This window comes from Molothrus aeneus, chromosome 14, assembly GCF_037042795.1.
Source record: "Molothrus aeneus isolate 106 chromosome 14, BPBGC_Maene_1.0, whole genome shotgun sequence".
Lineage (NCBI taxonomy): Eukaryota > Metazoa > Chordata > Aves > Passeriformes > Icteridae > Molothrus > Molothrus aeneus.
Window position 1 is genome coordinate 18812229 of NC_089659.1, and position 25699 is coordinate 18837927.

Here is a 25699-nt window from a genome sequence, read left to right on the forward strand (position 1 = left end):
TTCCCACTGGGAAGCAGGGAACCTAAGTTCCATGACCAAAGTCTCTAGCCCAGGCTGAGGTTGATTGGAGATTTGTTATTGATTCACTGTGGCCAGAATTTCATCCTGTGATTTAAACCTAACTCCTCCAAAGAGAATAAGATCAATTTTACAGAGAATCAAATACATAAAGAACAGCCTTTGAGCTGGTGTGCAGCAGACACAGAGGGGGGAGTTTAAAAAAAGGTTCTTTCCTTATCAGGAGAGTTAGAAAAGAAAAAAAAAAAGGGAAAAAAGAAAACCTGGAGGATGTTATTTGCTCATTTTCCCTTTCTCAGTCCAAACAACCCTGTTGCTGCCTGCTCCCTTCATGGGCACAGAAGGTTTCTGATGGCAGTGCCAGGATGAAGCTGCTGCAGTCCCCATCCCTGGAGCCTCCTGCCCAGATCCCACCTCCCTTCCAGCCCTTCCAAGGTGGGCCCTGGCCCGTGAAGCTGCACCAGCAGCACAGTGGCCCAGCAGGTCTGACATGCTGGGCTCTCACACCCACCAAGGCTGGCACAGGTGAGGGGCAGTCCCTGCCCCAGTTACCTCCACACCTGGGGATATGCGCTCCCACCAATCAGCCTCCATTCCTCCTGCCTGGGAAGCTGAAAACCCTCACACTAAGCTTCTCTCTTGGAGGTTTTATTATCCTAATTCCTTTTTATTTTTGCCTTGGAAGACAATTTATCACCCTCAGGCAGCATAGATTGGCCTCTGCCAAGGCTGATGATCTGCTTCTGTGCCATTTTCCCCTAAAGCACAGAGCACTTGGAGCTTCTTATGTCCTGAAGCTTTGCAAGGGATCAGCCTGGTGTTTGACCCTCTGCTGCCACCCCAGCCACCTTCCCTTGCCCTGGCCAGGAGCACCTGCCAGCACCATGGCAGAGGCTTCTGCAGGCAGCCACCCCCCTGCCCATTATTTAACTGGAATCCAGAGACAATTTTTCTTGGGAAAAGCTTTTAAGCTTGATCAGTGATGGGGTTAATATTGTTTGCCCTGTGTCTCAATTTTTTATCTGTATTAATGGAAACTGCCACGGCTGGGTTTTCCACAGCAGCACCACAGTGCTGCTTTCTTGGGTTGTTGTATTTTGCAGGCTGGGCTGCAGTGACTGATCACTCTGCAGCACAGCAGATCGGGCTGTGTCCCCACAGAAGCTGCCCAGACAGCCCTGCCAGCGGCGTGATGGCTGCCCCAAAGCCCAGAGAGTGTCCCCAAAGAGCCATCCCTCCTGCAGAGCCTGTTCCAGCAGCCAGGAGGGAGGGGGAGCTGAGCAGGCTGCGTGTGGCAGCAGAGGTGAGCTCTATAATTGTGCACCTGCCTGTGTTTGTTCTGCCACGGCTCTTTGGGGACGCTCGCTTACATCACGTTCAGGAGGAAAGGACAACAACACAAAACAAAAAACAGCTGCAAGTTAAACAAATGGGAGCCCGCTGGGGCTGTTGGACTCCAGCTCCTGCCCAAGGCAAGCAGGCAAGCTGGTCCAGCACCAGGCACAGGAGCAGAACCCAAATCCAGACAACAGAAAAGCAGAACAGGGACCATCACTTGCCCCTCTGGGCCCACAACAGGCCCTGAGCAGAGCCCTGCTTCAAACCCAGATAAATTATATATTTTTTTGCTCTATGCTTTCATGCCTTTGATTCCTCCAATTTATTTATTCTTGTCTTTGTGGGCTTAACAGTCAGACTGTACAATAAGTCATTGCTTCTTAATCCAATTTGGCTCTGTTTAGATATTCCAGTTTAACATCAAATGTAATATAGAATAACGTCCAGAAGAAACAGGAACGAGATCCATGGCTCTGAACCTTGCCTGGTGAGGGCTGCCTGCTTTCTTTGCTGATTTATTCTCTCACTGGCTTCACACTGAGCCCCTCACTGCAGCCAGAGGCACAGCGGGGTGGGGACTCTATCCCTCGGGGTGCACTGCAGCACCCCCAGAAACTCTCTCCCACGGGAGAGGGGCAGCCAGCCACCTACCCAACCCCAGAACCGTCTCCTAGGGAGGGTGGGGAGCTCAGGCCACCAGCGATGGATGCCCACGGGTCCCTCCCTGGGCGCGCAGCCCACAGCCTACTGCACCCCGAGGACTCCGTTATCAGCAGCGCACAGAGCAGCCCAGCAGTGCCACAGAGAGCCCCCAGTGCCAGGGGCTCACAGAGCAGCCCAGCAGTGCCACACACAGCCCCCAGTGCCAGGGGCTCACAGAGCAGCCCAGCAGTGCCACACACAGCAGTGCCCGGCCAGAGCTCCCAGTGCCAGGGGCTGCCTGGGCTCGCTGCGTCCCGGGATCCTCCCCTCGCACGTCCCCGGTTCCAGACAGGCAATCCCGGTTTTATCTGCGGCAGACGCTCGATGGCTCCCGGGCCGCCCTCCCGGCCCTTCCCGGCGCTGGCACGGACACGGGGGGCACGGGGGACAGTGACACCTGGCCGGGGAGCACGGCGGGGACCCGGCTGCAGCTGCCATCGCCGCTCGCCCAGCCAGCGCAGCGAGCGGAGGGAGGCGACTAAACCAGGACAAACCCAGCACCCGCAGGGCTCCGGCAGGCTGCGATACCACGAGAAAAGCCTTCCGTCCGAGGGGGTTTCAGCCCCATCGCATCCCCCAGCCAGCCCCCGGGCTGGGGCTGCGCCCTGCTCCCCCAGCGAGCCCCACTCAGCCTGGGCAGCCCCTCTGCCCACCGCTCAGCGCCCCAGGGCCGCTCCTCCCCAGACAGGCTCAGCTCCTACCTGGCAGCCGAGTCCGCGGTGCTGGCACAGCTCCGGCTCCAGGTCCCCGGTGCAGGCAGGGTCCCAGCCCGGGCACACCGCAGGAGCCCACCCGGTGCCTCCCCCGCTGCTGCGGCACCGCTGCTCCCCAGCCCGGCAGCAACCCACCCCCCTCAGACAAACAGCAACCTCCCTCCCACAGCCTGGATTATCTCCTCTTACCCACCTGCCAAATGAGTCACTAATGAGGGTGCGAACAAGCTGCAGGTGCTGGTGCCCGGCTGGCTGGGCACCGTTACCTGGGGTCCCCGTGCCAACACACACCTGTGACAAAGCTGAGCCCAGGCCGGTCAGACCCTGCTGGTTTGACGTGATGGGGCCTCACCCAGGTGTGGTTACCTGCAGCTGACCTCTGTTCCTGTGTCTCTGTCAGGCAGGATGATGCTCGGTGTGCAGCTCAAGCATCTTCCCACGCCAGGGAAAGGGCTTCCCGTGCCACTGCTCTTGTTCCAGCTCCACCTTGGTGTCACCCTGACTGAGCCACTGAGTGAGCAGAGACCTTGTGGGAGCATTTAGCCTGGTAGCCACAAAGTGCTTGGATACTCCATGTGTAAATACAGTCCATCAACCAGTTAATTCAGAGGCAGTGGATGCTCCTCACCATCTCCTCCAAAGCACCCTCCTGAAAAACTGCAGAAAAGAAAGTCTTCTCTGCCATGCCTCAGTGGAGAAGTGTGTGTTGGAGGCGTTTCCTACCTGTGCTCATCCCTCTCCCAGCGGTGTTCCCCTTGAAGGTGAAGGTGGCAGAGCAGAGGACCAGCACCGAGCGCAGTTTCATGGGGGCTCAGAGTCTGCCTGTGCCAGTTGGTCACCACTGGGGATGGTGATGACCCCTCCTCAGGACCAGGAAAGTTCTGTCTGAGCTTTGCAGCCTCTGGGGTGCCAAAGCTGACCAGCCATGGGACAGGGACGGGGCTGGGGTGGCACCCAGCCGTGCGTTGGCTTCTGCAGGACCAGCACCTGGAGCCCATCAAAGCAAACCCACTGAGGCATATTTAACCAAACACTTACTTTCCATTTTATTCAATAATTGCTTTAATACTAAAATGCATTAGATGCTCAAAGCAGAGAAAAGAAAATCACATTTAGGTGGAAAACAAAGTTCTCATCAGATGAAAAAATCCCAATGTGGCAGGTACACCATTTGGAAACAGAATCATAATAATTTAATAAAGCTGCTTTATCATCTTCATAAAATAGACAGAATGGTGATTCTTCTTTTTTTTTTTTCCTTTTTCCATTTTGTTGTTTACAATGATTCAATCACTGTGAAAATGTACATAACATACATATCAGCATATACAACAATTTATTCTTCATATACTCAGCAACGGAGACACCATGACGAGAACGTACCGCGCTCGGTGCCGCGGCCGCCGGGGTGGCTGCTGCTGCTGCTGGGAGCCACTGCTGAGGGAGGGGGGCTGAGACCCCAGCCCAGGGGTGTCTGAGACCCCATCCCAGCTCAGATCAGCTGAACAGAGCTGGTTTGGGAGGGGAGGGGGTGTCCGAGACCCCAGCCCAGCTCAGATCAGCTGAACAGAGCTGGTTTGGGAGGGGAGGGGGTGTCTGAGACCCCAGCCCAGCTCAGATCAGCTGAACAGAGCTGGTTTGGGAGGGGAGGGGGTGTCTGAGACCCCAGCCCAGCTCAGATCAGCTGAACAGAGCTGGTTTGGGAGGGGAGGGGGTGTCTGAGACCCCAGCCCAGCTCAGATCAGCTGAACAGAGCCAGTGGGTGAGGGAGGGGTGTCTGAGACCCTACCCCAGGGGTGTCTGGAGGCTCTCCCCCAGCTCAGATCAGCTGAACATCAGCTGGCACCAGCGGAGGCTCCATCTCAGCCCCAGCAGAGCTGGCAGTGGGGGCAGTGGGGTTTCTCCCCGGCGGTACCACAGCTCACAGGTTGGATCAGAGATTACCCAGAGCTGCAAAAGCAGCTGTAGCAACAAGACCATCACTTTTCCCCAATGACAGACAAATGTGTTTCCATTCAAAATTAGATTGGTTTTTTTTTTTCTCTCCCTCCCACCCTGCCCTCCCCAAGAATAATTTCAACATATTCATCAGACAGTGTGTTCTTCACAAAAGCAACTTGTTTCCTGTTTGGAAAAATAAAAATTAAAAAAGAAAGGAATTCACTTTTGCACAAAGTGTGATCCACAGGCGACCTCCAGCTCACAACAAACAGGGAACGGCAACAACCTCAGCAGACAGTGCTTGGAGGGGGGGATGTTTCCAGCCATCAGTTGTGCCCCCCAGCCCTCCACCATCCTTCCCAGCACAGCCCTGCAGCCCCGAGGGTGGGAAAGGCCAGGGGCTCCCAAGGGAGCAGGGAAGAGCTCAGCCCCTGGCCCCCAGCCCCAAAGCTGCTCCAGATGGGGTCCTCGTCATGCTCGGGGGAGAATCGTCGGTGCTTGCTGCTCTCCTGGATTAACAGGGGAGCAGAGCAAGTTTGCCTGAAGGGAACCAACAGATCCCAGCGATTTTTCCTAAACCAAATCTGAGGACAGGTTTATGTTATTAAAAAGCACAATAATTACATCTGGAACCCTTCCAAAAAGCCTTCCTGCCCGCCCTGCAGCTTGGAACATTTTTTGCATGGCCAGTTTCGATGCAAGTAGGAAAAAAAACCAAGGGACTGCAATTTGCCCAGGAGCCTGAACTCATCTCGAGTGACACAGAGGGACAGTGACAGGAGTACCAAAATATTCTGGAGAGGGCCAAGGCAGCAAAGCCAGGGCAGCTCTCTGGGTCTCCCCTTGGCCCCGCACAGCAAGGCCGTACCAGGGAAGGGCCCCTCGCTCACATCCCCCGCTGCAGCCTGGGTCAGCCCAGAAAACTGGTGTTTAAATGATTTTCTTGGAGGCATAAGGGTTTACTGACCTCCTTAATGCCCCCTTTTAATACAGAATTATTTCACATTCTTTCTCAGCTGTGCTTTTATTCAGAGTGGCAAGGAACGTTTCCTCTGGGTAAATTAGAGAAATGTTTCTATTTTTTTCTTTTCTTTTTTTTTTTTTTTCCTCTCTTCCTTTTCAGTTAGCATCTATTTTTCACCCGAAACACAAGGCTGGTGGTGGCAGCTCTGCAGGCAGGGGGCAACGCTCGGCAGGAATTAAGGCTGGTGCTTTTCCAGGCACCTGGGGACGGTGGTGGGGCACCTGGGGGGACCCCCACTCCCCACCCCACCACGGGCCATGGGGAAGCTGGGTCCCCTCCTGGCAGAGGTGTGGGTGATGATGGGGCCACGTGGAGCCGTTGCCCCGTGAAGCCAAGAGCACCTGACAGATGGGCAAGGCAGGTTCTGCCTCTCCGCAAACACACAGGAGAAGTTCCCCCCCGCCAAAAAAAAAAACCTCCCAGAGCTGACAAAACCAGGTAACATCAGAATAAACTCAGCTGAACAGTTACAGAACACCCAGTTACTCCAACAGCCCCGAGCCAGCCCCTCTCCTCTTTGCTCGTGTTATAATAAAACACACATTTGGGGAAAAAACCCAGAAATAAATGACAGCAGTAACAGTACACAGGCAGGAAACACAGCGGGAACGGAAACAACATATCCCTGAAAAATGGGCTCAGAATCCAGAAGAGGGGAGAAAACGCCCAGTTTGCTTTCTGGAGGGATGCAGGACATCATGTTAGCACGTGGGATGGGAGCTGAATGAGGTAGTCATCACACCAGTGAGGGAAGCATCACAAATTTCATTAGACAACTGTTTTTTTGTTGATTCTTTCCCAATTCCTGGCCCTAGCAAGTGGCAGGGGGAACAGGCTGACTCTGGACCTGTCTCAGACCAGCTGTGGCTTCAGGCAAGATCAATCTGCCCTGAAGAAATAAATGGCTGGAGTTTAATTTTATTTTGAGGATGATAACAACTGGAACTTGTTTTCTTGTTGTTTTTCATTTAAATAAATCAAGTAACAAATACTTTATCATGATATGTAGACCTAGAAAGACTCTTTCTCTAGAAACCACTAATTTCAACTTGCTGGTACAGCAAACATTGGCAAGAGCTATATATTTTTCCTTCCATAATCAATTTTAAATTCTAGGAAACATTATTGAGGGTAGGAAAAATCTGTTCAGTGAAGGGTTAATAATAATAGCAATAATAATAATAATAATAATAATACACTAACTGAAATCCTTCTACCTTACTCATACCTCACTGAGGAATCATCACTGCAAGAGAGCAGAGAGCTGTGGAATCCCTTCCCTCTCTCCCTTCTACAAAATGGCTATTAAAGTAGCTCAATTTTCAAATCAATTTTACATGAGTAGATTTGTACCCACACAAAAAAGTCCTTAATTATGAGAAAAAATAAAGAATTGCTTTAATTTTTTCTCCATTAAGAAGGCACATTAATTGAATTAGTAGCGTTGTTACGTATCACCTGTCTGCCCCTAAATTAACATCACTATTGCTCATTCCATACTTATTTATGATGCAGGGATAGAAAGAAATCAGAAGGGTCTAAAATCCATGCCATGATGTCATACCTACACACACCCTCTTGGTGTAATCATGGCTAGGAAACGCTGACTGGGAAGTGTGTGTGTCTAATTGAGAAGGTAATTTAGATCTCTTAAAATAATTCCATCTCTTTGACTTGGAAATGACTGGAGGCGAGGGATATCTAAATCTGGGAACTGGAAAAAAACCAAAATAACCAACTTCTGGAAAAAAACCTTTCCATGCATTGCCTTGAAATTATGCAAAAGAAAAAAGGGGTAAGGGGAAAAGTTCAGCACAGTGCATCTGACAATTGCAATCCAGGCAGGATTTTCCCAAAAACGTCTTCCCATAATGCCCTGACATTTTCCTGCAGGAGCAGGGAGAGGCTGCAGGCAATGGTGGGGGCTGGAAGAAGCGCTTGCTCCACCGGGGCTGCAAACTGCAGGCTCCCCAAAGTTTAAGTAAGATGATTGTGATTTATTTTTTTTTCTATTCCTTTTTTTTTTTAAGCCTGAAAGCCTTTTGCCATCACTAGACATACAGTAATTTGCAATATCAAATACAATAATAGTACAGATAAGTATGTGACAGCAAAAGGATTCGTAAATGCAGGGGTGTCCATAGCAAAACACCAACACCTTAAAAGACAAACAACCTCGTGCTGGGTGAATTTGAACTGAAACTCACCCGACTGTCACTTTGAACAGTCCCACACAAGAAACAGCCGCTACTTCGTCCAGACTACAAAACCGCCGGGGTGGTTACTAAAGATGTCCGAATAAGGAATTGGCCACTCAATTCTCTCCAGGAATGGAAATTTATCTTCATTTTGAGATACAAAAATATATAAACTCCGAGGAGGGGGTACCGAGCGCTCCTGAGGACTGGGGGGGTCTGGCCTCTGCCCCCGCCACCCGCTGCCTCCCGGCCAAAGCCGAACACCGGCTCCTCGCTCGGGCTGCACACCCCTGCCGCCCTCGAGACACGTGGGATTGTCACATCAACGATAGCTCCATTTATAAACAATACATTTAGGGAAAGCTTTTAAATACAGCAATCTGTGAACCATTGGTAAGCGATAAAAACAATCTGCGCTGGGAGTCGTGCGGTCCCTCATCCTCATCCTCATGCTCCTGTGGCCGAGTGCTGCTCAGAGGACGATGTCCTTTAGTCTCCGGGCGCCGGGCGAGTCCTTTTCCCGGCTTGCCTGCAGGAGCGGGTTGCCCTCCTGCCCGCTGCTCTCGCTGTCCGCGCCCCGGGGCTCTGCCTCGCTGGGCCGGGAAGGGCCACTGTTCCCAAAGGGCTCCCGGCCGCCGGCGCAGTGCCCGGCTCCGTAGGGCGCCGCCGGCTTGCCGGCCAAGGGGCTCTTCAGGTGCAGGGGCGAGGTGACGGGGCTGACGGCCTCGCAGCCGTTGCCGGCCTCGCGGACGGCGCCGCTCACCTTGGGGCTGCAGCAGGCGGCCGAGTCCACCGTTCTTTTGCCTTTGGGGTTGGCGAGGCGCTCCTCGGCCGGGGGCTCGCCGCCCTCCTTGCCAAAGGTGGCGAAGGTCCTTTTGGCGCCGCAGTCCGCGTAAGGCTCCGCGTCCACCGCCGTGGCCTCGATGGACAGCGCGATGACGTTCCTGCCGTGCTCGGGGGACTTGGCGCGGCTCGGCACGGCGCCGCGCGGCATCCAGCACCTGTCCGAGTGGCCCAGGATGCGGCACTCCTCCCGGCAGTGGAAGCCCTCGCTCGGCTCTGCGGGGAGAAAGCACAAGGCACGGTGAACGGGGTGCCCACAGCGTCCAGCCTGCCCGGGCACTGCAGAGGGGATCCTACCCCAGACAGCACTGACTGAACCTCAAACAGCCATCGCTTTCAAGGCTCTACAGACTGGAGTTTAATTTCCAATAGGTTGTGTGTCACCTGTCAGCACCAGCACAGAAGCCTGGAGAAGGAGTGACGGCAGCAAATCCATCACAACAGGGCTGTCCGTGTGTCAAGCCCTCAGAGCCAGTGGTTCCTGGGTTTAGTGGCCAGTGTTAAAAGCCACCATGTTTTAAGCTTGGTTTGACGTGACATTTAAGTTTGACTTTTTGCAAGGAGGGGAAAGGAACAGAGGGAGGAAAGAAGAGGGGGAGGAGGGAAGGTTCTTTGTGGTTCTGCTGTATATGTGAGTTTTAACTTGTTGCTTAATCCCCACTGACCTCTCACACAACGGAGGCTTTATAAATCTCCAAGATTGTCCACTCCACTGAAGATTAAATGTGTCATTCCCAGTGCCGGGGCTTTATTCATACAGGAGCAATAAAGATTCCTTCTCTCGACTTGGGGCTGTCGTCCCAACACCACTTTACAGTGCTGAAATATGGACTGGTGGTTTAACCCTTCCCAAGGATCCTTCAAGACCAGGTCCAAGGGCTCTCAGGCGAGTGCAAACCCTGGTGCCCAGGGCCTGTGTGCATTCCTGCACTGTCAGTCAATCCCGGAGGACTGCACAGCTTCACCTCCACATCACAGATGGACAAACCGAGGCTCGGGGAAGCAGCCAGGCTCAGCCAAGTGCAAAGCTGGAAATGAAATTCAGCAGTTTCACCATGCCCAGCCTTTGCTGAGCATCCGACCGTGGCTCCTGCCGAACACCGCAGGATCCTGGCTGCTTTTCAGTCTCGGCTTTTCCTTCATTTGATAAGAGCTTGTAATTGCAGCAGCCCTCATAAAGCACAGCCTTTCCCCACGCAGAGACGGGGCTCCTTCCTCCCGTAACCCACACACGCTGGGAGCAGCACCAAAGCTCCAACGCCATCACCCCCAGGAGCCCACGCTCGGTCGGGGCTGGGCTGATGGATGGAAGGAGCAGGCTCAGCCCAGATTTCCTTCCCTCTGTCTGAAAACCATTCCTTCTGCTGCTCTGTACATCTGTGTGCATAACCTCCGCTCCTCAGACACATTGGTATTTCCACCACATGCGAGCACTAGGGCGGCTGATAAAAATTCTCAGCACATAACACAATGCACCAAAATATGAGCAGCTTAACACTTACAGAGAATAAACGAGCAAAAGGCAGACCTCAAAAAAAAAAAAGAAGAAAAAAAGAAAAAACCACCAAGAAAGGGTTTTTTAAAGAAAGAGAAGAAGCCAATTAATTGAAAAATATATGGGTAAAACATCAGCTTTTTCTCTACATCAGAGCAGCAACCCAGTGATGTGGAGCACAGGGCTGGGTGGAGGGGAGGAGGTCTGGGTTTTGGCAGCTGCCTTTACAGCAGCTTGTGAGAAGGATGCCCTGAGCCCTACACACTGAACAACCAGCACTGAGCTCTAAAAGCCCATGATCTTATACTTTGATTCTGCTAATTTCAAGTACTTGAGCAAAATAGAAAAAAAAAAAAAAAAGAAAAATGGCCCAGAAAATATTGCTGTCTCCCTATTTATCCACAGCTTAACTTCAAAAGGGTGCTACAGGCATACAAAGTTGTGTAGTCTGGCTGTGATAGCAGAGGACTTGGTGATGGCTGGAGGGGCTACAGAAATATCTTGGATTCTCATCCCGATGAGACACTGATTTATTGTGCTGTGTGACCTTGGGCGTGTTGCTGGAGCACACATCACTTCAGTCTCTCCACAAACATGAAAAGCTGGATCTGTGAGCGTGCTGGGCTGGCTGGTCCAGCACGGGAAGGCACAGGGGAGCTGCTTCTCCTCATCCTCCCTGCCCAGCAGCACAGCTCAGGCCCCAGTCCATGGGACTGCCATAGCCAAGGCAAACCTCACTCCAGAGGGAGCACAGGCAGGTTGGTCTTGCCTTGACCCATTTATTCCAACTGCCACATTTTACAGCTAGAAACAAATGAAGGACTTCCCTGATTACTGCAAGTGGATATTCCTCAAAGCCTAGAAAGGCACCTGTGCTTTAAGAGCAGCTCACTAAAGGGCCTGGTGCCTCTGTGCCAGGGAGATGATCAGTTTTGGACATTACAATGCTTGTCTAGAACCTGCAGCAGCTGAAATGCAGGGAGGAAAGGAGCTGAGAAGCATTACATTAAATTATACTGTTTCAATCTTTTGTATGAGGAAGGGAATGTTAACAAGTCTCAAAGAGGCCAGGCTGACAGACAGAGGGTCACAAGCCACCACCATCCACAGACCTGAGACAACAGGTAGTTCCATGGCACATTCTGTCACTCAGCTTCTGTGCTCAGCACACATCTCAGCTTTGAGACCATGCCCTGCAGCCAGAACCATCCTGCTCTCGGGGACAACATGTGTCCAGGCTGCCCAGAGCAGCCCTGACTGGCAGCAGACACAAGGACCAGCACAGAGCCCCCAGGAGCAGCCTCTTCAACATGGCAGAACGGGCATCTTCAGCTACCCACCCATCCATCACTGTCTTAGCCCTGTAGCTGGTATAAAATATTATTTTTACGCCTCAAGCAAGGCCTGTTGATACACAGAAACGCCATTCCTCTGCTGTCCCAGATCCAAAGGCATGCACAGCAGGGTCTGAGCCCCTCCAGTGGCTGAGCCAGGGCTGATCCCTGCATGCTGCTCCCGCCCCAACAGAGGCAGCAGGCAGGGAGCTGCTGGGCACGCTCCTGGTGCTGCCCTTTGCAGCTCAGTCTGACTCACCCAGCTTTGATGGCACCCAGGACAGCCATTCACGTTCACATTCACATTACTGTACTGTTCTGTCTTGCTCTTTACCACTTTAACAATCAGAAATAGAACAACAGGAAATTCTTTTACAGCCCTAGACCTGCCCTAGTCAATACAGCTGTTACTGTCTGCAGTGACAAAATGTTCTTGATGCACGGAGCAAAGCCCAGGTAATAACCACCAGAACCACGACATGGTGAGTGCCTGGCAGCCAGAGCAGGCAGCTCCCACCTCTGTGCTCATGGCAGGGCTGAGCAGGCTGAAACTGCTGCCTGACCAGAGCTAGAGACAGGCAAAGGGAGGGGGAGCAACAGAGGGGCAAAGTGGGGTGAGACCCCAAGCTCTGGCACTGCTCTGTGTGAGCGTGAGCACCTTATCCTGACACACAGCCCCCAAGGGCCCCAGTGCTCCAGGCTGGCAAGGACCTGCCAGCTGGCACGGGTGGGGAACACCATGGGCTGGGACTGAGACCACCATGGGCTGGGGACTGAGACCACCATGGGCTGGGGAACACCATGGGCTGGGACTGAGACCACCATGGGCTGGGGACTGAGACCACCATGGGCTGGGGAACACCATGGGCTGGGACTGAGACCACCACGGCCCAGGGACAGAGAACACCATGGGCTGGGGACTGAGAACACCATGGGCTGGGGAACACCATGGGCTGGGGAACACCATGGGCTGGGACTGAGACCACCATGGGCTGGGGAACACCATGGGCTGGGACTGAGACTACCATGGGCTGGGGACTGAGAACACCATCGGCTGAGGAACACCATGGGCTGGGGAACACCATGGGCTGGGGACTGAGAACACCATGGGCTGGGGACTGAGACCACCATGGGCTGGGGAACACCATGGGCTGGGACTGAGACCACCATGGGCTGGGACTGAGACCACCACGGGCTGGGGACTGAGAACACCATGGGCTGGGGAACACCATGGGCTGGGACTGAGACCACCATGGGCTGGGGACTGAGACCACCATGGGCTGAGGAACACCATGGGCTGGGACTGAGACCACCACGGCCCAGGGACTGAGAACACCATGGCCCAGGGACTGAGAACACCATGGGCTGGGACTGAGAACACCATGGGCTGGGACTGAGACCACCATGGGCTGGGGACAGAGACCACCACGGCCCAGGGGCTGAGAACACCATGGGCTGGGACTGAGAACACCATGGCCAGGGACAGAGACCACCACGGCCCAGGGCATGACCTGGGCTGCATTCTCTAAGGAGCTGAGGACACTGCAAACACAGAGGGGATAGTTCAGTTGCCAGTCAGGCTGTGGGGACACCCGTGGGGGCACCCATGTGGCACCCAGCTGGCCCAGAGACACGCTGAGCAGCTCGCTTGAGGGCAAGTGCCCTACACATATGAAAGATGTGCAGGTCACACTGCAGCAATACCCGTGTTTCAGCCAGACTGTCCTCACCCAGCACAAACCCAGAACTTTGTTTCAGGGCACCTTAGAGCAGGGTCACTTTTAAAACATTCCCCAGGGACAAAACATCCTGGCACAAGCCTTTTCGTCAAGAGGTGAGCAGTTATCCTGAAGTCAGACTTGGCAGGAAAAATATCATTACTAAACATAAGCTCTTGCATAGCAAATATGAAATAACATAAAATCCACAGCCACCTCTGGAATAAACACGTTCCTCAACAAGTCAACCAAAATCCATGTTAAGCTCCAGATTTCAAATCAGAGCTCTACTTGGAACTCAGAAGACCAGCACAAAGGCAACTTTATGGGTCACAAAGACCCACAACTGCTGTGGTCTCAGCCAGGCAGCAGCTGCCGAGGACCAGCAGCTGCAGGTAGACCTGGTGGGAGAGATAAAAATCCCCCACCCAGCCAAGACCCTTGGCACTTTCCAATCCCACCGTGCAAGCTCTTGGTCGGAAGAGCAGGGACACGGGACGGATGCCCAACAGGCAGAGCCCAGCAGGAGCTGGCAGAGGACACGTGGTGGGCACTGCAGCAAGAGCCCCCAGCTCCACACAGCACGGGCTCTTCCCTCATCACAGGGGGATTGAGGAATGGCCCTGGTGAACAAATCCCCCAGTCCCCTGTCCAACACCCAGGTACCTGAGGCACCGCAACGCGGAGCAGGTGCACGAGGTGCCCGTTCAGCTCCCAGCAATTGAATTATCTCCAGTGGAATTGCAACGCTGGCCAAAGAGACAAAGTTAAATCGTAGCAAGGTGCAAGTGCCTGGGAATGTAATATTCCTGATAAATGGCCAGATGACACGTGCTGTTATACAATCTAAGGTGCAATTTGGGCGATGACAATAGTCCCTGGAGTTTCCATTTCCAAACAGGCGCTCAGTTCAATCCAATCCGTGTCAGAGCAGCTTTGCCACGGTGAATAACTAGAATTCGTTTGTGCTGTTACAGGCGAGCAAGGAAGAGGAGCAGGAGCTGCTTGAGAGCAAGAAATAAGGGGAGACAAAGAGGGACCGAGGGATCCCAGCCTGCTGGGACATGCACAGGCTGGGGGAGCGTCGTGATGAGCAGCCCCAGCCCAGAGCCCCCAGCCCTGCAGCCGCGCCAGCCACGGTGCCAGCACCTGGGCCGTGACAGTATCTGGGCAGTGCCAGTACCTGGGCAGTGACAGTATCTGGGCAGTGCCAGTACCTGGGCAGTGACAGTACCTGGGCAGTGACAGTATCTGGGCAGTGACAGTATCTGGGCAGTGCCAGTACCTGGGCCGTGACAGTATCTGGGCAGTGCCAGTACCTGGGCAGTGACAGTATCTGGGCAGTGCCAGTACTGGGCAGTGACAGTACCTGGGCAGTGCCTGTACTGGGCAGTGACAGTATCTGGGCAGTGACAGTATCTGGGCAGTGACAGTACCTGGGTAGTGCCTGTACTGGGCAGTGCCTGTACTGGGCAGTGACAGTACCTGGGCAGTGACAGTATCTGGGCAGTGACAGTATCTGGGCAGTGCCAGTACCTGGGCAGTGACAGTATCTGGGCAGTGCCAGTACTGGGCAGTGCCAGTACTGGGCAGTGACAGTACCTGGGCAGTGCCTGTACTGGGCAGTGCCAGTACCTGGGCAGTGACAGTATCTGGGCAGTGCCAGTACTGGGCAGTGCCAGTACTGGGCAGTGACAGTATCTGGGCAGTGCCAGTACTGGGCAGTGACAGTACCTGGGCAGTGCCTGTACTGGGCAGTGACAGTATCTGGGCAGTGACAGTATCTGGGCAGTGACAGTACCTGGGTAGTGCCTGTACTGGGCAGTGCCTGTACTGGGCAGTGACAGTACCTGGGCAGTGACAGTATCTGGGCAGTGACAGTATCTGGGCAGTGCCAGTACCTGGGCAGTGACAGTATCTGGGCAGTGCCAGTACTGGGCAGTGCCAGTACTGGGCAGTGACAGTACCTGGGCAGTGCCTGTACTGGGCAGTGCCAGTACCTGGGCAGTGACAGTATCTGGGCAGTGCCAGTACTGGGCAGTGACAGTACCTGGGCAGTGCCTGTACTGGGCAGTGACAGTATCTGGGCAGTGACAGTATCTGGGCAGTGACAGTACCTGGGTAGTGCCTGTACTGGGCAGTGCCTGTACTGGGCAGTGACAGTACCTGGGCAGTGACAGTATCTGGGCAGTGCCAGTACTGGGCAGTGACAGTATCTGGGCAGTGACAGTATCTGGGCAGTGACAGTATCTGGGCAGTGACAGTACCTGGGTAGTGCCTGTACTGGGCAGTGACAGTATCTGGGCAGTGCCAGTACTGGGCAGTGACAGTATCTGGGCAGTGACAGTATCTGGGCAGTGACAGTATCTGGGCAGTGCCAGTACCTGGGCAGTGACAGTATCTGGGCAGTGCCAGTACTGGGCAGTGCCAGTACTGGGCAGTGACAGTACCTGGGCAGTGACAGTATCTGGGCAGTGACAGTACCTGGGTAGTGCCTGTACTGGGCAGTGCCTGTACTGGGCAGTGACAGTATCTGGGCAGTGCCTGTACTGGGCAGTGACAGTATCTGGGCAGTGCCTGTACTGGGCAGTGACAGTACCTGGGTAGTAACATACCTGGGTAGTGCCCATACCTGGGCAATAGCTGTATTGGGCAGTACCAGCACCTGGGCAGTGCCCATACCTGGGCAGTACCTGTATTGGGCAGTGCCAGTACCTGGGCAATGTCCATACCTGGGCGGTGCCTGTACCTGGGCAGTGCCAGTACTTGGGCAATACCCATACCTGGACAGTGCCCATACCTGGGTACTACCCAAACGTGGGCGGTGCCCGTACCTGGGTACAACCCGTACCTAGGTGGTGCCAGTACCTGGGCAGTGCCAAAGGTCCCCTCGTGCAGGAGCCCAGCTCTAGCTCCACATTTCAGTGTTCCTTCAGCAAACGTGTGATTATACTGTAATCACGATGACACTGCTCCTGGGTACAGCAAACAGCACGATCATTAAAAAATTCATTTCAAAATCTTCCTGGAAGCTAATAAATTTTACAGCAGTTTCAATCCTTTCTCATTGCAACAAAGAAAAGCTTAGTTCCAGACAAATTAGAAGTAAATTGATTGCCTTAGGGGAATCTATTCAAATATCACTTTTCCATGTTAGAAACCTCTTCCTGAAACAAGAAGAGGAGAACCAGGGAGAGCCAGCACGGGAGCAATGTGGAAAAGCAAATCATTAAATCTCCGTTCATGAAACTGAGGGGCGGGGGGGAATCAAACTTAAAATAAAATGCAAATGTCTCACTGGGGTGCGGGCCCAACATTTGTGACAGAATTTATGAATAATAAATATGAATAAATAGTAAACACGAAGGGATCAAACACTGTTGTGGCTGTTTACTCATGGTTAGCCATCTTTCATGGACAAAGCGCGACTGCATTATTTAACACTCCTCCTCTTCCAGCTACTTCGGGGTTTCTTTTCAACTCCAGCACCTTCATCTTCTCAGGACCCAGCACCCTCAGCACACCAGTGGAGCCCACACCCCTCCACCCCAACAGGAGTGGCTGTTTCTGGCTCAGGGGCAGCGATCCTCTGCATCACACTCCAGATAAAATAATAAGCTCCAGCAAAATACAAACAGTCCCGAGCCGCGGTTCATCATTCGCTTGTAAATTAAGACTCTGCACCTCTCCCTTATCTCCTCTAATAGCATAACATCAGAAAATGAGAGGTGAGGAATAGTGTATTATATTTTTGACCTATGGGCTTCACAGAGCCTTCCTTGCCTTTCCTAATAAGAAATCTCCAGTCAATGCAGCAATGTAATCCTGGCGTGGCTTCCCCTGCACAATGCTCAGAGGATACTAATAACCAGGGACAGTGACAAATGCTCTTTACTGCCACAAGAAGCCTTTCTCTTCCTCTCTTTCACCATTATTTGGGATTTATGCAAGCTAAAAATGCTGTATTTTTAATCCTGGATTGTCTGTCCAACACAGAAGGTCAACAGTGCTTGGACAAAGCACAGGAATTATTTTAATGAAACAAGGGCTGTCATTTAGATTAATTTATTGAGCAATTGCTGATAAGGACCTGTGGCTGCATGCAGCTCATGGGCAGTGCTTCTGGGATGGTCAGCAGAGGTGTGCAAGGGGGCTTGTCCCCAGCTGCTGCAGACACAGACAGCTCCCAGGAAATGTTGAGGATTCCCTCCGATTTAGAGCTGGCCCATTCCCCTCTTGCCCTGCTCTGCATCACCATGAATAACTCCCTCCCTTCTGCAGGGCTGTCCCTGCTTTGTGAACGAGGACTGAGGGACAGGCAGACCTGGGTGCCTGGCCAGCTGCAAGCAGAGGGCAAGGACAGAGTCGACGCCAAGGATTTCCTGGGGATGCTGATGCCTCTGGGTGAGGAGCAGGCTGTGGGAAGGAGGGTGATCACCAGAAGGAGCTGTGGTGCGGCTATGCCATGCACCACAGCAGAGTCAGACCCAGAAGGTATTATTATGGGCTGGAATGCAATTTAATGCTGGCTGCTCCCCTTTATCCAGGACCGCAGGCCAATCCCCACCTCATTCACAAGGAAAAATTAATTCCCTTTCAGAGGGCCGGCGGAACACACCATTTAAACTCCAATTAATCCTTTTCTTAAGTGGTCTGTGGAGCTCTGCTGGCCCCTGAGCAGCGGGGATGGAGCACCTCCGAAACTCCAGCACTCTGCCTCCATCCAGGGCTCATTAGCATCCTAACAGCTCTGGGATGTGGGATCCAGCCCTGGCAGGGAGAGGAGAGCACTCTGGGCTCTGATGGACCTCTTCCATCTCGAGCCATTAGTGCTCCACCACTCTTGGGCACGGCTCCATCAATGCTGAGGCAGCTCCTGCACGGGCGCAGACACAACCCCTGACTTCATTACTGCAATTCAATTTCATTAGCGCTGGATACAGAGGGATTGTCCTAAATACACTCTTCCTTAGACTTTTTTCATGTTAATGCAACCATTTGAGTATATTATACCCTGCAGAGATGGAAACATTTCTAGTCTGTTTAAACACATTTCCCACAATTGGGAACAAAACTTTGTCTCAGTTTATGCCTCTGACACCAGCTGCCTTCCATTTAATGGGACTTCGGTCCCTGAAACAAATTAATCCAAAGGTTACTGTTCTCTGCTATTGTCATAGACGAAGCAAATTCACATATTCTGTGAGGGTAAGGCAGGACCAGCCAGGCAGCCACATTCCAACGGCAGCAATAAATCAAATTATTACTCAGTCCTATTCAAAATCAGGCGTCGGTCAGAAAATGGCAACTCAACGATCCTGATAAAAATCCAACAAAACAGAAATTACAGCTGGGGGAGATAAGAAGCAATTCCTGGATGCCTGTACTGGGCCAACTCCTGGCCCAGCGCCTGTCAGAGCACATCCCTGCCCTCTCCTCAGGGGCTCGTGGTCAATGCCTTAACTTCAACCAGCACCTCCCTCGGCCAGGACGAAGCAGAACAAGCCATCCTGATCCTCCTCCCGCAGGGATGTGAAGGCCAGGGTGCCGTGGGAGGCTGCTGCCCCCTCCTCCTGCCACCCTTCCCTGCAAGGCTTCTGGTGGCTCCACACAACAAGTGAGAAAGAAAGGAGCTGAGGTTATAAACGCTGATACATAATTTACTCCTATTATCAAGATTAAACACATCTTTGCATGCTTAGCATAAAACAACTGCCTTTCCCCAGATTTCTCAAGGACATGCATAAACTTCATTATTATCTAAATAATCAAGAGTATTTCAATAGAATATTTAACTGTCTGCCTACTGGAAACTCACAGCCTTAATCTAACACTGATCCTCTGTTGTCCTTCATGTAAATATTGTTGGGATGTCAGCCAAAGCCTAGGGAAGTGAGCTTCATCTTGGTGGATGGGAATCTCTCGTGTCAGATACAGTCAGCCTGACTAATGAGACCTACAGCTTGCCAAAACCTACAGCCTCGCTGTCTGTTCCAGCCATTGAGCGCGCTCAGAAACCCAGTGGCACCAGCCCAGCAGTCTACAGATCCCAATCAACTATCAATAGCTTAAGTGTAAGTGATTGTGTATGAAGTACGAGCCAAATGTGTTTCCTTTTTCAGTTTTAGGACCTTCAGTATTGTTATTGCACCAGTAATGCTTGCACGGAATTAATCATAGACGTACCCACAAGGCAAAACATTATGAGAAGCTCTTTGTACTTTCTAAAAGTGTGCAGCTCTGAAGAGTGGAGGGAGCTGGAAGGCTTCCCAGCACAATGGGGCGTTCCCCATCATCAAGGGAGAGCTGGGGAATTTTACGCCTTTTCTTAGAAAACCGAAATGTTGGTTGCTGGCCATCTCTCATCATGACATTGACCTCTCGTGCCTCCACCCTGGAGCTCAGCATTATCCCCTCCCTGGTGCTCTACTTGAAGTCTCTTTCAGATGAACACAGGGTTTTTCCATGCTGGTGGATCTTTGCTCTGAAGCACAGGGATGGACCACAATGAGATGTTTGCCTAGGGGGGCGGGTGCATCAGAAAATCCCACAGGGATCTGGGACAGGTCTGCAAAAGCTGCTCTGCATTGTCCAGCCTGACCCAGCACCTGACTCATAGGGACATTCCTGTTCTCTCTGCATGGCCATGGAGCTGCAGAGAGGGCTCAAAGCAGGCTCCAGCTCCACACCAACAAGGGATAACAGGAATGCCAGGGAAATGCCAGCTGTGGGTTACACTGCCCCAGGGCCAAGAGAAGACATGACAGAATTGCCAGAGTCTGAGAATCTGATCCATTTAATTAGATGAAACTTTGTTCTGGCAATTAAGTTTACCTTCATTAATCCAAAGGGCAGATAAACATGCATGTAAAACTACTATAAGGTCAATAGCTAAATCTAAAACCTCATTATAAGCTTGGGGAAATGTCTTTACCTGTGAGTCATGGACAAGCTCAACTCCAGCAATCCAGCTGGGGTGTCATCCTGTCCGACCCTACCCCGCTCTGTTGGGCCCACAGCCACGGGGGTGAGATGGAGAACAAGCCCTGCAGTGTGTCTGGGGTTGTCAGCTCCACAGCCACAGGGGGATTGCTGAACAACTGGAATGGAAAATAACTGCATTTCCATGACTTGCACGAGCACTGCAAGGAAAGCACTCAGCTCCACAGCTCCAGCCCTCCCAGCCACGCTGCTGCCAACCCATGGGCACCTGGGCAGTGATTCTGAGTCCCACCTGGGGGCTGCACACCTCACTGGGATCGTCCCCCACACCCCTTGCTGTGGGTACAGTGCAGAGGTGGGATGCCCTGCTCCCCAGGATGGGCTGCTCCAGCTCTGCCCCAGCTCCTGCCAGTGCAGCCTCGCAGGGTTTCTGGTTTCCTGAGGCACATTCCTGCAGCACTGCCCCGAGGTCAGGCTGGATTGTGTTGGCTCCTGGCCCCAGTTCACAGGGCTGTCAGCTAAATTGCACCACAGCATCGTTACTCTCAGTGATGGTGTGACAGACAGACAGAGCCCAGCTGGATTTTCAAAACCTAAGCACTTTGCAACACTGACAGGCAGGAAAAAAACAACCACCAACCCACAACCCTCTTAGTCTGAGCAGGTTTTATCTGGAAATACCCAAAGCTAGTCAGTGTAAGACCCCACAAAGTCATTCCTGCTGAACCACTTTCCTGACCAAGCCTTTTAAGTGTCTCTGGGAAATTCAGAGCGATAGGAACCAGCCCCAGCCGGCGTTACCTGCTCAGCCCAGTCCCCACCACATCCTCAACACCTCCCTTCTGCAAAGGGATAAGGCAGGGCTGCAATGACTGATGGAATTGGTGCTTTCAGACACGATTAGCACAAGGAGAAGAGTCAGGTTCATTACCCTGAGTTCAGCACGGGCTGCAGCTGCAGAGAGGACACTGGGGCTGAGCCACCAGCCCTCCCTCTCCTGTTCCACCAGATGCACCAAGGGCGAGTGGGCTCAACCCAAACCCTTGCAGTGCCCCCTGCACTGGCCCCAGCCCCTGATTGTCCCCCTGAGCACCAGCAGAGGGAAGGAGGCAGCTCAGTCCTGCAGCAGCTCAGCTGGAGCCTCTCTACAGGGACCCACCCTGGCTGCCTGCAGCACATGCTGTAATGCTGCCTCCTTGCCACTGCACGCTCCCTCACTGCTCAAACGCTTCCACATGCAGCATGCATTAGAATTAAAAAACCATTAAACCTCGGAAAGGAAAAACTTTGACAGGATGCGTAATATACTAAGTATAATTAATTAAATTGGATGAGGCACTGGGGGACGAGAGAAGAGTGGTTGGAGACTGCTCTTGGAAAAGGGATGGTAATGCACTAATGTTCAGTGTGTGCCATTAAAAACCAGCCTTGGAAGAGGCGAGGATGAGCGACAGGGGCTTCCAGAGATGGCACCAGCCAGTTGGGCACCTCGGATGAGCAGCAGAAGAGGTGGTGGCGTGAAATGTGGCCAATTAGAGCCCTAGAAAAACTACAATGATGGTGGAAAAGGCACAAGAGAGATGGAAAAGCAGAAATAGCAGCATGTTGCTAAACAGCAGTGCTCTAGCAGTGATAGCCTGCTCCAGAGAGCTGCTCTCACCCACCCCACCAGGCAGACACCAGCCCACCTTCCCCAACCAGCTCCAGGCTCCTTGGGGCCGAGAGGGGATTCACCCTGGAGAGCATCTGACTCTCTGTGGGATTATTCTTCAGCTATTTGTAACTCCAGGTGCAGCTCCTCAGCGTGGGCAGCACCCTGCTGCATCCATCCATCCCCTCGGCAGTGCCTGGGGTGGGTGGGAAGCAGCAACCAAAGACGGGGCCAGGGTGGGAGCATCAAAGGCAGCCCCAGCCAGCACAGCAGGCACAACATGATGAGACAGGCACAGTCTGGCTGTTCAGCAGGACAAAGTTTTAACAGGCTTAACAACAGCATCAGCACTGATCATTAGGCAATTACAAGTGCTGAAAGTTGACAAAGCACCAGGACCAAATGAATTATCTCCCCAAATCCTGCAGGCAGGAGCACGGAAAAGAGAAAAGTCATTGTCAACAGCCTCTGATAGCTCACTGGGTGCAGAGCAGTAACTAAAAACTAAAGGGCTGTTCATTTACTTGCTGCTTTGAGAGATGAAAGGGAAAGGCCAGGAAATGAGATCTACAAAAATATTCTCATCACTCAGGGGGTGGTGGGAGGGAAGGTCCTGGAAACACTGATAGAGCCAGGATTGCTCAGCGCCTGGGGACATCTGATTCAGAGGAAGGGACTGCGTGTGTTGGGGAAGAGAAGGCAGATTTTGGCTGGGGGAATTGGCTTCTGAATCATCCCCGGCTCAGTTACTTGCTCAGTTCTGCACATTCCTGCACAGCCGCCAGCGCCGGCCAAGGGACAGCCCTGAGCTCTTCTCCAGGATGTGCCAAAGCCTCTGCTGCAGGGATCTGCAGAGCTCAGCCCATGCAGGACCAGGTGACTCCTGCCCTGAAAGCAGGGGAGGCTCAGCCCTGTCACACTGTGCTCCTCAAGGACAGCCCTGCACTCTGAGTGACTAGGCACGCTTTTGAGAAAAATATGCAAATGTGATTTAAAGACTCTAAGTGATACAGAATATATCACATCCCTTGGGAACCTGTTCCAGGGGGTAATTATTCTAATTCCTAAAATCATGCATCTCATTTGCAGCTGGAATTTTCCAAGGCAAATCTCCATCTCCCAAGGCTCTGTTTTGCTCACTGAATTAGGGAGATGCTCAGCAGCAGAGATCCCCTCTTCCCTCAGTTCTTTTCTGAACAGAGGCTTAGATGACCAATGTCTCAGAGCACGTCCCTGAGGATGCCATCTCCCTCGGGTCCTATTTCAAGCCCAGTGGTCTCAGCTGAAAGAATCTTGGTGGATTCAAAAGGCTTTGAGTGAGATCCTAAATCTCCAGACACATGTTTGGAGGGTGAAAGCCAATTTGTTCACCTATCCCAGAAGCTTCTGAACAGTGTCCAGAAAGCCAGGGGACATGTTTGCACTGACAAGGCATCTCCTCTCCATCTGCTTGCCATAGCTCGGTGGTCCTTGCAAGGGAAGGCTGCTCACAGAAGGGTTGTGTGGATTTTTACAGTGAATTAATTCGATATATCCACCTAGTAACAATGGAGGAAGACTGACAAAGCAGAGGTCAGGCAATGAGGGAATTGCAGGTAGAATTGTTAATTTTAATTACTTGTCTTCATTAAGATGAGGTTTCTGGATCCTCCAGTGATGACTAATGGGTCAAAATTTTTGCATGAGTGAATATACTTCCACTAAAGGGTGGAACAGACACAGAATTTGTTTTGGATTTTACAGGGGCTTTTCCACCACGTGACGCACAGAATTCCCAGAACCCAGCAGCATACCAGAGGGCAGCATCAGTAGGTGCAAGACAAACATTCTCATGAGGCACAGAAGTGCCCAGAAAGAGCCCAGCAAGGTGGAAGTAAGCAACAAATGAGGTAAAACATAAGTTATACCTGAGCTGTCTGTGTCTCCTTGGCACTCGAGTGAGTTCCAATACAAGCATCAGGGCTACCTGTGCTCCTGACAGCACTGAAAGGAAACAAAGGTTTGGAACAAGCCAAACACATTCAATTTGCCTGAATAATTTAGGCTGCTGAGTTATCATGTGCTTCATGGCCTGTCATGGAGACAGGCTGCCCTGCACAGGAGAGGTCTGTAAATCAATGGGACCCACACTAACCTGAGAGTGGCTGCAAAAGCACGGCCTGTCAGAACAATGCAGGACACAGCAGTGACCCTGTGAGTGCTGCCAGGCACTCACATCCCTGGGTGCAGGGGTGGCTCCTGGGAGCCTGCCAGGACAGACAGCAGGACATCCTGCCCATACAGCTCCCACTGGAACCAGCAGTGGCACAAGTAACAAATGCAGGGCTGCAGGAGAGCTGGAAGGGACTGTTGACAAGGCAAAAGTGACAGGGCAAGGGGGAATAGCTTTAGACTCACAGGTTAGGTAAGACATTAGGAAGGAATTCTTTACTGTGAGGCTGGTGAGACCCTGGCACAGCTTGCCCAGAGAAGCTGAGGGTGCCTCACTCCTGGAAGTGTCCAAGGCAAGCTGGATGGGGCTCTGAGAAACACGGGATAGTGGAAGGTGTCCCTGCCCTTTGTAGGGGGTTGGAAGCAGATGATCCTTAAGGTCCCTTCCAAACCAAACCATTGTGTGATGATGATGATGGACTGGTAAACACAGAGAGTAAAAAACAAATCCAAGTCCAGTATACACATAGTAACCTTCCAGGACACACCTGAGTATGCCTGACCCTCCAATAAGGCAGTATTTACACCCTCCAATAATGCAGCTACTGCTCCCAAAAAAACCCTTTCTCTGACAGTTCCTGAGTTACTACTGTGCACAGCTTTAACTTCAGGTTTCCTGCCAAATTCCTCTGCCCACACAAGAGCTGCCCCTCGATAACTCCTCACCAAGCTGTACCTAATCCAGGATTGCAGGTAGCTGAGTTGAGAAAGTTCCTGTCCTGAGGCAATGGCTCGGAGCCCTCTGGCTCCTGCAGGAGCTGACAGGACGTGCCCGAGCAGGCGAGGCAGGGCTGCACTCACACCAGCTCCTGCTCCGCTCAGCTCCTTACTGAAGCTGACACTTCCAAAGCAGTCAAAGGAAATCAAGTGCTCGACCTATTTTGGTTTGCAGGCGATGAGGACACCCACCTCCCTTGGCTTCTCACAAAGATTCCCAACCGACGCTCTCACTCTTTCATTTCTCACATGAAACAGCGCAGGAACAACCACAGAACCTGCTCTCCCTCCAGCACGCACCCAGCAGAGCCAAGACTTCTCCCCAGGAGGTGCCAGAAGCTCCTCACCTGTCACCCCCAGCCGCTGCGGGTCCTCAGCACCCCACGGGAGGTGGCACCCATGTCCCTGGGGCAGGGACCCTGCTGTGACTGTCCCCACAGCTCCAGCCTGGGCCAGGGGGCTCCGCAGCCCTTCCCTGGCGTGCCAGGCAGCATCTGTGGTGAAATCTCACCAAATAATCCAAGATAGCTCTCTCCAGCTGGGACTGATTGAATATAGCCTGGGCACCGGATGATGTGGGAAATCAGTCGTAGCTGAGCACAAATTGCATGCATAGAGGTAATTACTGCAGCACAAGGTTGGTAGCACCACTACCCACATGACAGTGTATCTCAGCAGTTTTCATTTCCTATTGCTTCAATTCAGAGAGGGGGCTTTTCATCTTTTTTTCCCTTTTTTTTTTCCCTGTGGTTCAATTTAAACTCTTTTTCCTGCAGGGACTGATGCTAAGCCAGGATTTCTTTGGGATGAAGCTCTGGTTTCACTACAGCCAGTCATTCCACACACCCCGACCT

At 52.5% G+C, this 25699-nt stretch overlaps 1 protein-coding gene across 1 annotated transcript in view; it reads right to left on the reverse strand.

The window, feature by feature from the left end:
• Positions 1-3792: 3792 nt before the first annotated feature.
• PCDH19 (protocadherin 19) overlaps positions 3793-25699 on the reverse strand; it is a 63156-nt gene continuing 41249 nt past the window's right edge. Inside the window, exon 5 of the mRNA XM_066559436.1 lies at positions 3793-8993. Coding sequence (XP_066415533.1) covers positions 8407-8993 — 587 coding nt within the window. The 3' untranslated portion in view covers positions 3793-8406. The remainder of the gene's footprint in view (positions 8994-25699) is intronic.